This window comes from Pundamilia nyererei, unplaced genomic scaffold (assembly GCF_000239375.1).
Source record: "Pundamilia nyererei isolate P.nyererei 1_Seehausen unplaced genomic scaffold, PunNye1.0 scaffold00114, whole genome shotgun sequence".
NCBI classification, from domain to species: Eukaryota; Metazoa; Chordata; class Actinopteri; order Cichliformes; family Cichlidae; genus Pundamilia; species Pundamilia nyererei.
In genome coordinates, this window is record NW_005187515.1 from 419597 (window position 1) to 435809 (window position 16213).

At 39.4% G+C, this 16213-nt stretch overlaps 1 protein-coding gene across 1 annotated transcript; it reads left to right on the forward strand.

Moving 5' to 3' along the window:
* Positions 1–765: 765 nt before the first annotated feature.
* nectin4a (nectin cell adhesion molecule 4a) lies at positions 766–16198 on the forward strand. Its single transcript, XM_005741830.1, has 11 exons — positions 766–1190; positions 5805–6002; positions 6575–6742; positions 8124–8402; positions 8921–9038; positions 12673–12827; positions 12930–13089; positions 13447–13522; positions 13802–13864; positions 15398–15586; positions 15718–16198. Exons 1-11 carry the CDS (start codon positions 1136–1138, stop codon positions 16105–16107), a joined length of 1851 nt encoding a protein of 616 aa, XP_005741887.1. The 5' UTR covers positions 766–1135; the 3' UTR covers positions 16108–16198.
* Positions 16199–16213: the final 15 nt, after the last annotated feature.

The window sequence follows — 16213 nt, forward strand, 5'->3', positions numbered from 1 at the left end:
AGTGTTTCCTGTACACCACAGGATGGCAGCGATGCTGTCTTTGGTCCTCACCTGTGTGCTATCGAAAAAAAAATCATGCATGTTATTTTGTAAGTAAACTTCTGCCTTAAAACTGTCACATGTACATACACACCAAACCTATTAAAAGTTTTATGTTAACATTAAATGTTGTGTCTCCAAGAAGCCTCCAACCTTGTGATTTAAAACCCCAAAATAATAAAACAAAACATTACTATACTATACTAATAATGATTAGTAACTGGCAGTACTGCTGGCGTCCTGTTGGTTTAGCTGGTTACAGCTGCTCAGATTTATTTTGTAACAAGCTGTGAATATGCCAGTTACATGTATGCAAATGAACAAGATTACAAATACCATTATGTGCAGGGTGGTGTTTTATTGTGTGTTTGTGTGGTTTTTCTTTTTAAATTGAGGAAGTCTTCACAGGAATTTTTTGCATAGTACTGATGTTTGTGACGATCCCTTTAAATTAAAGGATTAATTTGCTTTCTTTATGAGGGAGGAGGCACTAGTTTAGTATCAGGGTGAGTATTAAAGCGAAACATTCGTTCTTTTAAACAGCGTCTTTGTGCCTGCTTTTCACCTGCCTCTCCTCTGAGCAGAGCAAGTAAAGACGAGAAAATAACTGTCATGTTGCCTCAACCAAACCGGAAAGGTGACTTTTTTTCCCCGCAGCTGTGTGCGCGTGAGTGTGTGTTTGTGGCTTGTCGGGTTGTTAGGTGTGTGTGTATGTCAGAGCGAGAGCAAGAGAGTGAGAGAGAGAGAGAGGGGTGTAGCTCAAACAGGTGTATCCCAAACAGGTAAAGCTGCGCCTTATTTTCCTCTAAAGGGCAAACATGATGGCGTGGGCTTAACAACCATACAGGACTCTAAACTCAAAGGATTTAACTTTTTCACAAGGACGGGGTTACGCACAGTTTTTCCATTTCTCAAAGGGACCTGGTTCTCAAAGAAAAAACATCTCCAAGGATGATCCGGCAGTACGAGCCATGAGCGTGCCTCAATGCTTCGAGCCTGCCTGTCAGTTAGGATCATATTACCTGGACTTATGAGCTTTCTTCCACTGCTGAAATTGTCAAAAGTTGTGCACAGTTAACAGCAACTCCCAGAGAGAATGACATCTCTGCTGAACAGACTCTTTCTGTGCCTCTTTGTCCTCCATGTCTTTGGTAAGATAAGCGCTCATATGAAGTCTGATGAAAATGATATTTAAAGATGTTTTGTGTTCTTTTAATACTATATATCTTTATCCCCTGCCTTTACTGACCCCTTTATTGTGCTGTGATTGTTTAATGTGTTGCCTATGCGCCGCTGTACTCCACTATTCACAGCGATAAAGCAGCTGTGTGTCACACATCAAACGCATCGGAAGTTAAAAAAGGCTTTTTAAAAATATCATGATGCACACTTTGGTTTTCCTGTACCCTATTAAGGCCTAATACAGTATCTGAAGCATATTCAGGAGCTATGTTTTGCAACCTCTAAAGGCATAGTCAGTTTTCTCAAGAATACATAGAGGAGGGCTGTTAGGAAACACTCCTGGCTTCTGTTTCTGGAAAAACTGGTTGCTGTTGATCAATACGCTTCTTTCTGCAGCATTCATATGAACTCTGTGGATCCTCCTAGTGTGTATGTGTGTGCGCTGCTTAAGTATAAATATGTCATTCAAAAATGTGACGATATGATAAATAATATCCACACAGCCTTCATAAGACTTTCTACTACATTTACTTAAACACAACACCCAACGTTATAAAATAATGTTGCTAAATTTACCCAGAAATGCAAATACTCCCATGTTGTCTACAGGTGTTCCACAAGGCTCGATCCTGGGCCCACTATTCATTTCATATTTAAATACTATGTACAAACATCACTACTCAAATGTATGCAAAACATGTCAGAAGCTGCTGATGCACTTACAAAATACACGTTATACGGGTACTCCAGAGGTCTGAGTGATTTAAACTTTCGCTTAAAGCTCAAAGGGGATAAGGCCTGTGAGTCAGAATCAGTCAGACTGATCTGAGATAGAAGGTAAGGTCATTACCCACATCTGTTTGAAAACCTTACCGAAAGCTAGTTCTTACTTACTTCACTCTTACAGTGTTTGTCAAACACTGTTTACTCAAAGTCTGAATGGCTGTGGTTTATATTATATACCGTTTGTCACTGTAAAAACTGCACATTAGCCCATAAGCTGTGCAGCGATCAGAAAGGGGAGGAACTCTTTGAGAGATGGACATCAAATTGATTTATTATCAAATAAGTCATTTATATTTATCTTTCTCAACAATAAAACTCAATGACACTTTAAAAAGTGTCCGCAGTCTTTCTGTGGATGCTGCACTTCCTCTTGTTTTTTGTCTAAGCTTTCTTTGCTGGGTGCTATTGTCTGTCACCATCTCACTATTGGCAGTCTGCCCTCATCTGCCTACATACATATCTCACCATTGTAGAGATGTAAGATGTGTATGTGATTTAACGGTAAGAGATCCTGATCCTGATTTCTTATCTTTTAATCACAACAGTGGACACAGGGCTTTGTGTCATGACTCTGAGTACCCTTCCAGTTTCTACTGCATTTTAGTGTGGTTTTTGTGTAATTTATGTGGCTTTTTTGTCTTTGCTTCAGCCATGGACATTTTTGTTTTTAAACAATACATCATAATTTTGCCTGAATCAGTCCTTAAGTTTATAGATTGGCGCTATTATACATCTTTTGTGAGACTTGGGGTGCTAGCTTAAAAAAAACAAAAAACCTAATATTGTATGAGACGTGAACTTTGCAGGTAATTCATGGACAAAAATGACTTGGAAAAAGTTAACATGAACAGATAATGCTACACTAGACTGAAGAAAACCTTTCAATCCCATAAAAGCAGGGTAGGCTGGGCATCATTCCAGTAATGCAGCACAGGCAGATTCCAAAGTAGGTTTAAACATCAGGGTGACACATACACACACACATTCATGGAAAAAAAAACACACCTGTCTGATGAGAAGAGTCATCAGGTCTGCTGGTAAATGCATGATTCACATCGTACCCACGGACATATCTGAACAGATTCTACCGCATCAGCTACTGAATCAACGTCCGAACGAAGCCATGAATGAAAATATGAATATTCCTAAAAGCTCGAATGAAAACTAACTTATGTGGATAAACTGACTTATTCTAGCTGCTAGAAACAACCAGAGTTTTCAGTTCTTGTTTCCAGATATATATGAGTATTAAAAACAAAACTACACCTTGTAACCTTATTAGGCAAGCAAGCTGTTTTTAGCTTTCAGCCTTTAGATGACAACCGGAAATGGTGGCATCGTAGTATCAATCAACTCCAGCTTGATCTAAGAGCAGCAATATGACAGCAGGCATTGTGCGTATAGGCAAAACTTCCACAAAACTGAATTCAGTTTTATTTTAGCATTGTGCCAAGGTGAACATGCACAAATGCAAAGAAGCATTAAATACAGTTTTAAACCGTGTAACAGTGCGCTGCACATATTGCAGGTAACGTGAAGGATTGTAGTCTGTTGAGAGCAAACAGGTTAGCAAACTGAAAGGAGGAAGGGGAGAAAAGTAAAAAAAAAAACAAGATATTTATGTAAACTTGTGGTTTGCACTAAATAATGCTGCTTTGTGACAATGAGACATGTGATACGATGCACTTTGTGTTAACTTTATGTTTTCTGGGGTCCCTTTGTATGTGTGCAGACACTGAGCATTTAGTTTCTTTGAAAGCTTATCTTGAACAACTAGTTATCCGACATATCTTCACTTGTACTGACTCATGCTTATGATATACAGCTTGTTTTCTGTACTAACTCTGTGCCTTCAAACCTCACCCGTTGCCTTTAAACACTGCCATTTTTTAAAACTATGTTGCTGCCAGTCAGACTAGTGCACACCTGTCTCTACCGAAACTCTGCTCCTGAAACACTATATTAATGAAATCATTTTAAATGTTGCTTAGTCCTTCCAGACAGTTTGGCAAAAAGACAAAACTACTATCAGAGCTGCATTAAACCCTGCAGCTTGTCGGCTCAGCTTAACAGAAAAGCGTGACAGTACGAGAAGCAGCTCTGGCTTCCTGTGCTCGGACAAAATAGCCACCCCACATAACCACAGCTTGCTCGCTCAAATAATATATAACTCCAGCACAGCCAGGCCACCATTTTCCACACTATTATGCTTTTAATTGAACTGGGTCTTTTGATGCATGGCATAAAGCAGCTTCGCAAATGATTTATGGTTTAAAGTTACTATAGAACTGATGCAACTTCGTATTAATGTAAAACTGTATGCGTTTACTTTTCCTTAGGTAGCAAGTTGAAAACAGAAAACAAGTTAAAAGCCTTATCACCACTACAGCACACAAGTTACAGTAGTTACTGGCACATATAACTGAGACTTCTCTTTTTAAAGATACAACACTGTTTAAAAGTGTGATTTCTTTATATTTTGCCAGGAAAATTTAAAATAGATGGAATTATTTATATAGTATATTTATAGATTTAATAAGAAAAAACTGAGGTTGTGTGTTTCTAACAAGCTTTAAAGTCACTATTTGGTCACTTTATTTTTTTTTAACACATCCTGAACTCTTTCTTTTCTTCTAATTTTCTGATGTTGTTTTCAGGAATAGTTTTCCAGGCTTCTTGAAGGACATTCAAAACCCTTTTTGCTGCCTTTTGTTTCATCCTCTGTTGAGGTGATAGTTCTCCATTGTGTGTTTCTCTATCCAGAAATGCTTTTGCTGCACTCTCAGTGTGTTTGGGATCATGCTGAAAAATGAAGCAATGCCAAACAGACACTTTCCAGATGGTACATTTCTGTATTCATAATTCCATCAGTATTCCCGATCTCCTACATCAGTGGCTGAAATGCAGCCCCAAACCTTGACAGCGGCTCTGCAGTGGTGCACAGATGTTGTACCTCTCTCCTGATGTCCTCTGTACATATTGATCCATCTCTCAGGTCCTATCTCTTCTTTGTTGGACATTTTTTCTGTTTCTCATGGATGTGACTTTGAGATTAAGATCAAACAGTTAAGGTTTTCATTTTCATGTTCATCTGCTGTACGTCTTTTTAAACGCCTGCCGCTTGTTCAGTTCACCATTCTGAGATAGGCCAAGATTTCGGCTTCTAGCTCTTCTGGAATCAGCCTGTTGGTGCAGAATTGCAATGAAGCTGTGTTTTCATTTGCATTTTCTGTAGATTCAATTAAAGACATTGGAAAAAAAACTTTGTTTTTGCCACAGGCTGGGATTAACAAGTTGCTAAAGACACTGTTTAAAATTGCTTCTTTGTTATGTTGTGTGTTATTTGTAGAGACAACCCTGGTTCTTCTATTACGTTAGGTGGCTTCAGTGATTAATAAATTGCTGTTAGTTGTCTTAATGAAGAAACAAAGAAACAAGCATTCCTTTAAAATTGTTATTAATAAGGAGTCAACTGAAAATGATTGAAAAGACAGTCAATGTGCAAAGAAAAAAGAGCTTCAGAAAGCCTGTAGATCACTTCAAAAGAGTGTGGGGTTTGAGCCCAGGCAGAGTCCTTCTGTGAAGAGTTTGCTTGTGTTTTCTGAGTCTCAGGAGTTCCACTTTCTGGTTAAAACTTTTAAAAATGTGGCACTTGTAATGGGATTCTAGTATTTACGACCAGCGTGCCAAGCTCAGTGTCACTGTGTTAGAGATGAACAAGCCACCATGCCGTCAATTAGCTGCAAGTACTTGATTCTTATATCAGATGAATTTATGGTCCTATCTTTCTCTTCCAGTGACAGTGATAAAAGGAGACTTTGTGGCACCTCCTCCAAACTATTCCTTAACTTCCCTGGCGGAGGAAGAGACCATCCTACCCTGCCGCTACGAGCCAGATGCCGAGAGTACAGTGGTGCAGGTCACCTGGTTTCAGGAGAAACCTGATGGTACCAAGGAGCAGATCATCACCGCACATCATGTAAATGGAAAAACAGGTAACTGGCACTGTGTCTGAGCTCCAGTTCTCTTTCTGCCCTCGACCTTGTCTTTACGTCCTCTGCCAAGTGCTAAAAACGAAATTGTCACATTGAGTTACTTCCCTTTTCCTCACAGTGGGAAATGTTTTCTTTATCAATCCCTCACAAAGTTTCCCTGTATTGCAAGTTAATGCGTCTGTTTTAGCTGACAAGAGTTATTTAGTGGCTTTGTTTCTCCTCCCAGTAAACATATCATGCACCAAGGCTTGAGCTCATAAATGTCTAAAAGCAGTTTGCCAGAGATGCTGAAAATGTTACCGTGATACCAATAATTCAATTGATATTTGCACCGTTTTTATAGTTTGGTGTAATTTTAGGTGATATTGGAGTCTTTGCTCACAGAAGGCATTAGTGCCCACGCTGTAACGTAATTTCAGTTATAAGAGAGGGATTCAGACATGTGTACGGAACTGAAAATGCTAAAAAGAAAGCCTGAGGTTTGTTTTGAACTTGCTGGATTTAACTTTCTGTGTGGCATTCTTCCTCTTGGGTTCCCTAAACTGTCTTTCTCTTTTTGTCTCTGTCCTTAGCGTTCGGACCGTGGGCCGATCGTGTGGAGTTTAAAAGCATCCAACCCACCAAGGACTCGTCTCTGGTCATCAAGATCACAAAGATCTCTGATGAGGGGAAGTACACCTGCCATGTCAGCACTTTCCCCTTTGGAAACTTTGAGACAGAGTTGTCACTCCTTGTGTATAGTGAGTCCTTCCATCATGACTCTGGCATACAATACACAACAGAAGAGACAGTATGTTGTCTTCTCAAGGATGGAAACTAATTCATATTGTCACCAGGTTGTTAGTTTATTAAGGCGTAGCTAATACATGACAAATAATGTAGTAACACAGACAAAATATGAATAACACACTTACTCATGACTGTATTTGTCACTCGATTAAGCATTTGTAGCACCTAATAAGGCATTACAAGTGGTCGTATTTTCAGGTTTTTACATTTAAGGTTGTAATTGAAGTTTATTGTTCAGAAGTATATTTTGTCGTGTTTCCAACGTTCACATTATCTTATCGTCTTACTGTCGATATATATGGTTCTACACTTTTGAATTAATAAAACGAATCAAGTGCAAGTAATAATCAGTATATAGAATTTACAAGTGCTTCTAGGATTCAACCTCTAACAACACGTTTCCTCTAGTATGTAGCAAAAGAAGCCTTGATCAGGTTGCACTGAAGATTTTCTGCTTTGGTTTGAATTCAGACCAGAATCTACCTCTTGATTATTTGCTTATAACTCATTAGGAGGCAAATCAACACTAATAACGTTATTATTATAATGGTATCATTAGTGTTAACTGCATTATTCGACAGCAAAATCAGTCATCATCAGCTCTACTTAACTCTGAAGAAAATTGTTATTACTGCCTACAATAATTGATATTTGGTGATATAGCTTCACTTTTGTCCTTCTTTACTTTACCACACATGGAAAGTCTGACCATGACAGCGGCAGCAAGATCCCACAGTACTGAACAGATATGGCGCTGATTAAAATAGATACAGTATCAAGAGGATGTGGGGTGGAGGAAGGTTGCTTGCATAAGCTTTAAGAAACTGTAGGCAGGTTAAAGCACTTTAAATAAATGGCTTTACATGAGATTTGCTCAGTAGTAAATCAGCTGAGATGTCAACACTGAGATCAGCTGTTATCAGCTGATCTAACAAGACTGCAGACTTAAATGAACTCTGACTGCCTGAAAAAAAAACTATGCTCACTTATTTTATTACCCTGAAAGCATTCAAATCTTATTTGAGCTTTAAATATTTAAGCATAAGCAGTTATTGCTGTTGTTACCATAAAGTTGTTTAATACTGATAAGCGAGGAAAGAAAGAAACTATGTATCATATTTCTTCTCAAAAAACGTAGCCACACGCTCTTCTAATTAGTGAGCAAACTTTTGCTGCGACCCGCATGTTGCATAAGACCAGACACGCTTACTTAGAAAGACCTTTAAATATCTGTTTAAGTGTACAGCTGCCTTCAACACTGGCTGCTGAGTGTGTTGATCTAACCATCATTATCTCCTCCCTGATCAAACACTGTAACCATCCCTCTTCCAGCTCATCCCATTTCCACAGTGGACTCTGTGACTGTGGTGGAGGGACAGGAATTCAGCCAGGTTGCTACCTGCCGCTCCGTAGCCCGACCCCTGCCGCAGCTCTCCTGGGACACCGAACTGAACGGGAAGTCGATCAATCGCACCTCAGACACCGGGGCAGTCTCCTCTCACTTCTCCCTGTATCCCCTGAGAGGCATGAATGGAAAGAAGTTGGACTGCCTGGTTTGGCATCCGACTTACTCGGAACCCCGCAGGTTAAAAAACCAGCTGGTAGTGCACTGTGAGTTTCCCTCCACATTACACCCAAACTGGACTATGTTTTAAAAATCAAAAGAGTTGAGATGATCCAGTAGTGCAGAAATGAGACACATTTAAATCATGAAAAACACAAGCATACGCAGAGTTAAAGCAGTAATAGGACCGATGTTCTCACTTCCTGTTTTTATCACTGTTGTGATCCCTTCAGAGTCACAAGAGACTTTCTGAACACTGTGTTGCTACACACGTTTCTCTCCATATTAGCAAGTCTAGCTCACACTACCTACATTTTATATCTATAAAACTCTCTTCACCTTTCATTTTCAAGATGAAGAGTGTGTTAAATATACATAAAAAATAGTAGTACTTCCCCTCCTTAATTTTTAATGCATTATCATTCACAATACCTTACACTGAAGTTAAGCCGTGGCAGTGATTTTTACTATTTGTAAAATGTTGCATTCATATTCGCATCAGCTGTAAGTCTGATTATTCCATCTCAAAGCGTTAAAGTTGGTAAATGATCATCCTTTCTCTCAGATCCGCCGCACGCAGAGGTATCTGGCTACAATGGAAACTGGTATGTGGGTCTGGAGAATGCTGCCCTGAGTTGCGTGAGTGGAGGAAACCCCAAACCACACGTCTTCACCTGGATCAGGTATGGTAGGATCCACCTATCTCTCCATGTCTGCTGTTTGTATGACTAACTGTCTGATTTGTCTGGTCATGGTTACTTTAATCAGAAGTGCCAGTTGTGATGCCAGTTTTGTGTCCCATGATTTCACCACTTTAATTTAATGTTTGGTGAAAGCAAATTCAGGTCATCACCAACTTACAGTTACTTTATTACTTATTAATTATGTATTAGTTACTATTACATACAGCAAGTCTTGTTGGAAAATGCTTAGTAGAAGCAACAGTCACTGTTGTTTACACATTAGGAGTTTACTTAAACACACAGAAAGACACCAGACAATATGATTAAACTTACAAAACTTTTAATTACTACTGTAATACTCTTATGCTGGGTACACACTGCACTGCATGTGCACAAGTGCATACATGGCAAAATGAAAGAGGAATGGTGACACCACTGTGAATAGCTGAAACTGTGAACTGGAGTTACACAATGCCGGCAGTAGACTACACATCACGGTAGTTTCTTGTCTTTTGACATTCTTTTCATGGAAATGTGTAGCTAGTGCTTCCTCCCCAATAATTCCTGCGTACTTATGTTATTAAATCTAATGTCTGTGTCTAATTTATGAATTTATGGAAACTAACCCTGAATTTCCAGTTAAATGGACTAAAATCAACTTAAATATTGTATATTTTACATATCTAAAATATACAGTTCATGCACTTACATTTGAATTATATTTAAATATTGTGGTGATATCATTAGCATCAGTGTTTTTGCATTGATAATTGTGAAGGCCTTACATGAAATCCTCATAGTGTGCTTTTGCCATCATACATCTGTCAAATTTATTCCAGCACTTCACACAGCTAACAGATTTTAGCTGTGTGAAGTGATTTTTTTTTTTGCGAGTAACACAAAAGCACAAAGTTGCAAAAGCAAGAGAGAGTTAAAGAATTTGAAGAAAAGCTATCTGGAGCATGTGCAGACTGATATTAATCTTTAATAGGGCTGTCAAAATTCAGAGCAAACAAAAGAACTGCTGTATAATGCCCTCCGCTATCTTAGTTTAATTGGTCACATGACTGCATCATATGACTAACATGCGTCATTGTTTTAGAAAGTCTGCGTTTTTGAGCGTCCACACTGCGACGCAATAGCACCGTTTCCAAATGTATGCGTTTTCGAGAGCGTTTTCAAAATGCTGCGTTTTCCATCAGCAAAAACGCCATCTCAGTGTGGACGGGAGGCCAAAACGGAGAGAAAATGATGCGTTTTCAAACAAAAACGCATTAGTGTGGACGTGGTCTTAACCAAACAACCTCATTTCACTGTCACTTCCTGCTTCTGCGGCCTCAATGGAAGGCTGGAAGGCAGCTCATTCAGGAGAAGCCCTGCTTTCAGCCAGCTGAGGGTTTGACTCAGGTGTTTCAGTTCTTCTGCTTGAGTCACCAGCTGTCATTTTAAGCTGTTTGTTTCAATGCATTAATATATTCTCAGGGTGTGGTGTAGCTAGAAAAAATGCAGGCCTTGAAAAGCTGGAAGAGGAATGGCACCGATTAAATCTAGGCATGTGACAGTTAGGCTTTCACGGGGGAAAAACACGCAGAAAATATGTTTATCTATCTGAAGTTTTTGAAAGAAACAACAAGAAAAAGAGCAAATGTTTGGTTATGTCTTCGCTGTTTTGACAGAAAGTAAAGCATCTAATACTTTTTTTTATTAGTTATCAAAACAGGAACATACCTTATGAAAGGAGGTTTTGTGAGTAAAGATTAAGAGGCACACACCGTGTATACACGCTTACAGACTTATGAATGACTGTGTATGCACGTTCACACACACACACACAGACACACACACACAGCACACTGGGAAAACCTGTTAGTAAATGGCGGCAGGTGAAGTAATAGCTGCTGTCACAGTGTCATGTTCCGGCTTGTGCCGAGAGCAGACAGATGAGACAGTTTCACACGAAGGAGGGAGCAGGAGGGGGATGAGAAGTAAAAGGGAAAGGGATGAGCAATAATCAGAAGTTAACTAGTAGGAGCAGGTAGGCAGGGGTGTAGGGTGGAGGAAAAGGAAGCAGCGTGAGATCTGTGTGAGATGTTATCATGAAAATGTGTTGCATATGTAGTACAAGTATATGGTTCCTCCTTTCTGCTTAAACGAAACGACTCTGTGAAACAAGAGTTCTATGCAACACACTTATGACATCTCTAATATAGATTACATTATAGAGTAGCCTCTATACAAAAGAAGATGTATTTCTGAGAATGTTCAAGTTGTGTCCTTTTTTAACTGTATGTAAAAGATGCAACCACGTCACCCAGTAGTTTCGGGGCTTTGCACTTTGAAACCTCGTTGTTTGTCTTTTGGTCTCTATCGCGCTACTTTATTGGATCTAGACGTAACCATTTTTGCGAGATAAATTATTATTTCATACTAGGACGCTTGGCTAGCAAGCTGCATTCATAAACTGTTCCGGTACAATGTACAGACAGATCCCTGCTAACTAATTTGGTTATTTTAACATGGTTGTTTGTGGGGAATAAGTTCTCTCTGTGGCTGCATTTCTCAGCCCCACAGGTAGCTGTTTGATTTTTGACATGATACAGTAGAGAAACAATGTGTTCAGCTACTATATCATTAAGTTCTCTTCTAGAAGGTACAGAAGTATAATTAGTGTTGCTGGTGGATGGGGTGTTCAATTTTCTTTAAGATCTTGTGGAATTGATTGTTATCATTATGCGAGCATGCCATGTCCCACTGAATTATTATCTAAATAATACGAGGCTGCAAGCTATGAAAGAGTCTTTACTATAAAAGATGGTATAAGGTACACCAAAGTCACCCATTGCTTTCAGGTGGCTGTACCTTGAAGCCTTGACATTATTTATTTATTTATTTATTTATTGCTATCATTTGTTTACAGCCATTATTCAGCATCTTAGGACCGGAGGGTGGAGTGACAGTTATCAGCTAATGCTAGCAAGCTTGTTAACCATTTATATCCCATAGCTGTTGTGGCTAGCTAGCGTGTTTCTACTACTGTTTTTGTATGTACACACTATATTAACGAAGATTAATATGGAAGTAAATCAGTAATAAGAAAAACAAGTATTTGACAAATACTTTGTGATATTTTCGCTTTTTGCCCCCGAATTACCTCAAACACTCCAGCTGGCTTTTATCTAGTGAGTCTAGGCTGCCGGATCACTGCTTAACTTATAATGCTGGGGGTGGAGCATCCACTTTGCAGGAGGTTATAAATCTTTGTGAGAGGAGTCTGATACAGGTCGATCAGTCAGCGAAACACACTTCTGCATGATGACAGTGATAAGCACTTCTGTTTTTGCTCTTGCTATAAGCCGGTGTCACTGAACTTTCTTTGAAGTGGATCTAACATTGTTAGCGACTCGGACACTCAGCAAATAAACTCTAATTTATCTCATTTATTGGAGGGAAAGTGCAATTTTTTTAGGACACTTGAGCCTAATAGGGTAAACATGTTTGTATGGGCTCTCTCTGGGTTCTTCTGTTAGCCTTCAAACAGACTGACAACCTGTCCAGAGAGTTCAAGATTGAAGGTGACATTAATTGGTGTGGATCGACTGTGATGTAGTATTGTCTGTGTACGTTCTCTCTACAGGAAGAATGGAAAATTGCCGAAAGGCGTCATCGAACACCCGAATGGAACGCTAGCTTTTGGGCGACCCCTTAACCTTTCAGATGCGGGCACTTATCAGTGTGTGGCAACGAATAAAGTGGGAGTTGGAAAGACAGAGGTGGAGATTAATGTGGAAGGTAGATGGCAGCAGTATCAACATACTTCTCAAAGTAATATAAACTATGTGTATAGAAGTGCATATCTGTTTAATTCTAATCTTTCTAACTCTACCTTCACAGAAATTGCCCCGAAGCGGAGAGGTGTTGAAAAGGAGCTGATGTTCATTGTGGGGGGCGTGGCCATTGGGCTCCTGGTCTTGTTGCTCACCATCATCATTGCTGTCACATGTTACCACAAGCGCAAGAACAAGAAGCTAAAGAGACAGCTGACTGAGAAAAAGTATGAGATAATGTGATGTTTAATTAAGATGCGAAAAGATGAGATGAATTAATAATATCCGCAGGCTGAGAAGAATATATATAAAAATGGGGCAAATCACAGCTATTAAGAATATTCCAGCTGACAGATACAACAGCGGAGCGTGTAAAATTAGAGGAGCATAAAGTGTAAAATGCACAGGCTAAATGACTCTGTGTGGGGGACTTGTAAATTAACAGCAGGCACAAATATGCATGAAATCTAAATTTCAAAAATGAAGCTTTAGCATAACTTGAGCTGCCAGAGAATAACACACGTGGCATTATAAGCCTCGGTGCCATTTACAAATGAATTTTTCTCTCTTTTTTTTTCTCACAGGGAGGAAATACACACTCTCTCCAGACAAGCCTCTATCAGGAGAATGAACTCCACGAGTACAGACACCAGGAGAACGGTACGTTTGCATGATTATTCTCTCACACTGCTCAGCACTGATCCAAATCAGTGGACCACTTGTATCACACAAACCTGTTTTCAACGTTCAGATTTCACTCTGACTAACTCCAAATACTTCAATATAACCACCGGCATCTGTTAGTCGCAACAGATAAATATTCATATCTTCTATCAATAATACCATCAGTTTTAAAGTAATCAAAGCATAGTATGGTAAGGTTTGAATGCACAGATTTTTTCACGATTTAGAATTTTGTTGTGTTTCTTTTGATTGCAGACAGAGGAAAACATCCCTCTGAGGGTGGAGGGAACACTGAGGAACAGCCTGTCTTCCCTTGGGGTCAGTCTACGTATCTATATAAATCTGCATGCAGGGCCAGGGCCTGGGACTGAGGCTTTACTAGCCAGATGCCAGATGGCTAAGTTCTGACATTCAACATTTCGAATCTGCATGTAGTGCATCACAGCTCTTTTTCTCTTTCTCTTTTAACATCTCTGTTCCTCTCAATGGGCCCTAAAGTTCATGCTGAGAATTAGGCCAGACATTAGGCTGTTTTAAACTACAACCAACTACAACTGCAAGCCAGCAGCTCTAATTGGTGAAGTATAATGTAGCGTGGTGCAATTGGGAGGTTAGAAACTTTGTTACTGTGGACAGATGAATTTCCTCCTTTAGATAAGGTATAAAGCAAACAAAATTGAGGGGAGAAGAAGTTTGGGTTCACGTGTTTATACTTCTTGTCCTCATGCTCATTTTTATTTGATGCTTAGTTGGTTTTCTAGGCTGATAATAAGTCCATGATTTGGCCTTTACAACTTTATCAGAAGAGCAAAAATAGTGGCTGATTCTTTTAAAGAGAGTTAAAATGACAATGTTTAGCTCAGACATATGTCACTATGTAATGTGGTGTTAAGAGTCAGTAGTTACCTTTCACATTTTAGTGAGATCAGACTGGTTTAATAGTGCTCTGTTTCCTGAGCTAAATTACTGCTGGTTGTAGCTCCTGTAATTAGCATGAAGACATGGGAGTGGCAGGCTTTTATGTTTCAGGAAGAATACGCTGTAGCATATTTCCCAAAACAACAGAAAACCCATTTAATTTCATCTGTAGTGTCATCAAATGCAGCTGACTGAGAAAAGAAAAGTAACATTTTGTATGTGGCTATTCCCATTTTTTTGTCTTTTACAGCCCAACGTTTAGGCCCAAAAAGCTACTTTTTAAAGCTTTCATTGCCTAATTGTATGTCAGGCCTGATTCAATCAGGACCTGGAGTGAAGTTTGGGGCCTAAAATTAAATCCCTTATATCTAATATATTATCCTTTTTTTATATATATTATCCAATACTATCCTCCGTATTTCTTGAAAACGGTGACTAATTTAATGCAAATAAATAACAGACTATTTTCCATTAAAACTGAATGTATTTTATTAGTATTTATATTTTTTTTTAATTATTTTTAACATAACTAATTATGTCATTTTTTTATTTATTTATTTAACATCAAACTATTGGCATCAATATTATGTCAACTCCTTTTTGGAAGACTTTATTGAAGACTTCCAGGTTTAGCTTTATAATGGTTAAAGGGATATTACACAGTAATACCAATTTTTTTCATCTGTCAGCAAGACAGCACATTTCCCCAGTTAATGCTAAGCTAGTGTTTTAAAACCACTTTTTTTTAATATACATGTAAGTAAATGATCTAACTATAATCAGGGATTCTTTAAAAAATTTGTTTTTTATGTGAATTTGGGGAGAATGTTTGTAGCAATTCTGTTGTTTTGAGCATAGAATTGCTACAATCTATGCACCTAATCAGTGTGTCGAGTAATAGTTACTAGTGTTTTGTTTCCATGCCATAAACAGGAGCAGCCTCACTGCCGTGACAGCCGATCTACTATCTCAGGCAGTCGGGGAGGAGGAATTGCGTATGACTCTCTGGGCAGACCAGCCATATACAACAACTCCCGGAGGGGGAGAGAAAGGCCTCTGGACAGAGACGAGGAAAGTCGTCTCAGAGTGGAGAGATATGTGAAAAACAGCTCTTTATCTTTGGTAAGTGTGTCTTAGTGTGCGTGTCAAGGCTTGAGTTCGCCAAACTGTGGAATGCCTCGGCTCCATATTACTAACCCCTGCATAGTTAACCTGATGATGATGCAATCAAAATCTGTTCTGTGTCTTTGTAGCCGGAAACTCACTACCACGCTCCTCTCACGCAAATGCCTCAGAGAATGCAAACGCCCGACTTTCTGAGGTCGATGAACGGCAGCCCCATTGTCCCACTGGATGTGGGTTTGCGACTGGGAAGCATCACCAAAAATCACCAACACCCTCCCGTGAGCAGCACCTGCCCACCCATAAGGGACGACGATGATGAAGTGGACGAAGGGCTGGGCGGTCCTGCCAGTCAAGAGCAACCTTTTGATCAAGACAGCGAGACGAACAGCTCTCAGGTGTCTGAGGGTCACAGCGTGCCCTGCCACCCCAGTAATGGCCTGTTAAAATACAAAAGGATCCCAAGCCCCCATCCGGTTAATCCCCACGCCTCTATAATCCACAAGGCTCAAATAGTTTAACAGCTGGTGAGAAAATAATACGTGAAACTACAGAACTGCACCGCTTTTGTGGATGCGGTTGACTCCAAAGCATCTTTAGGGCATTTCTTATTGCTGCCTGCTGTTT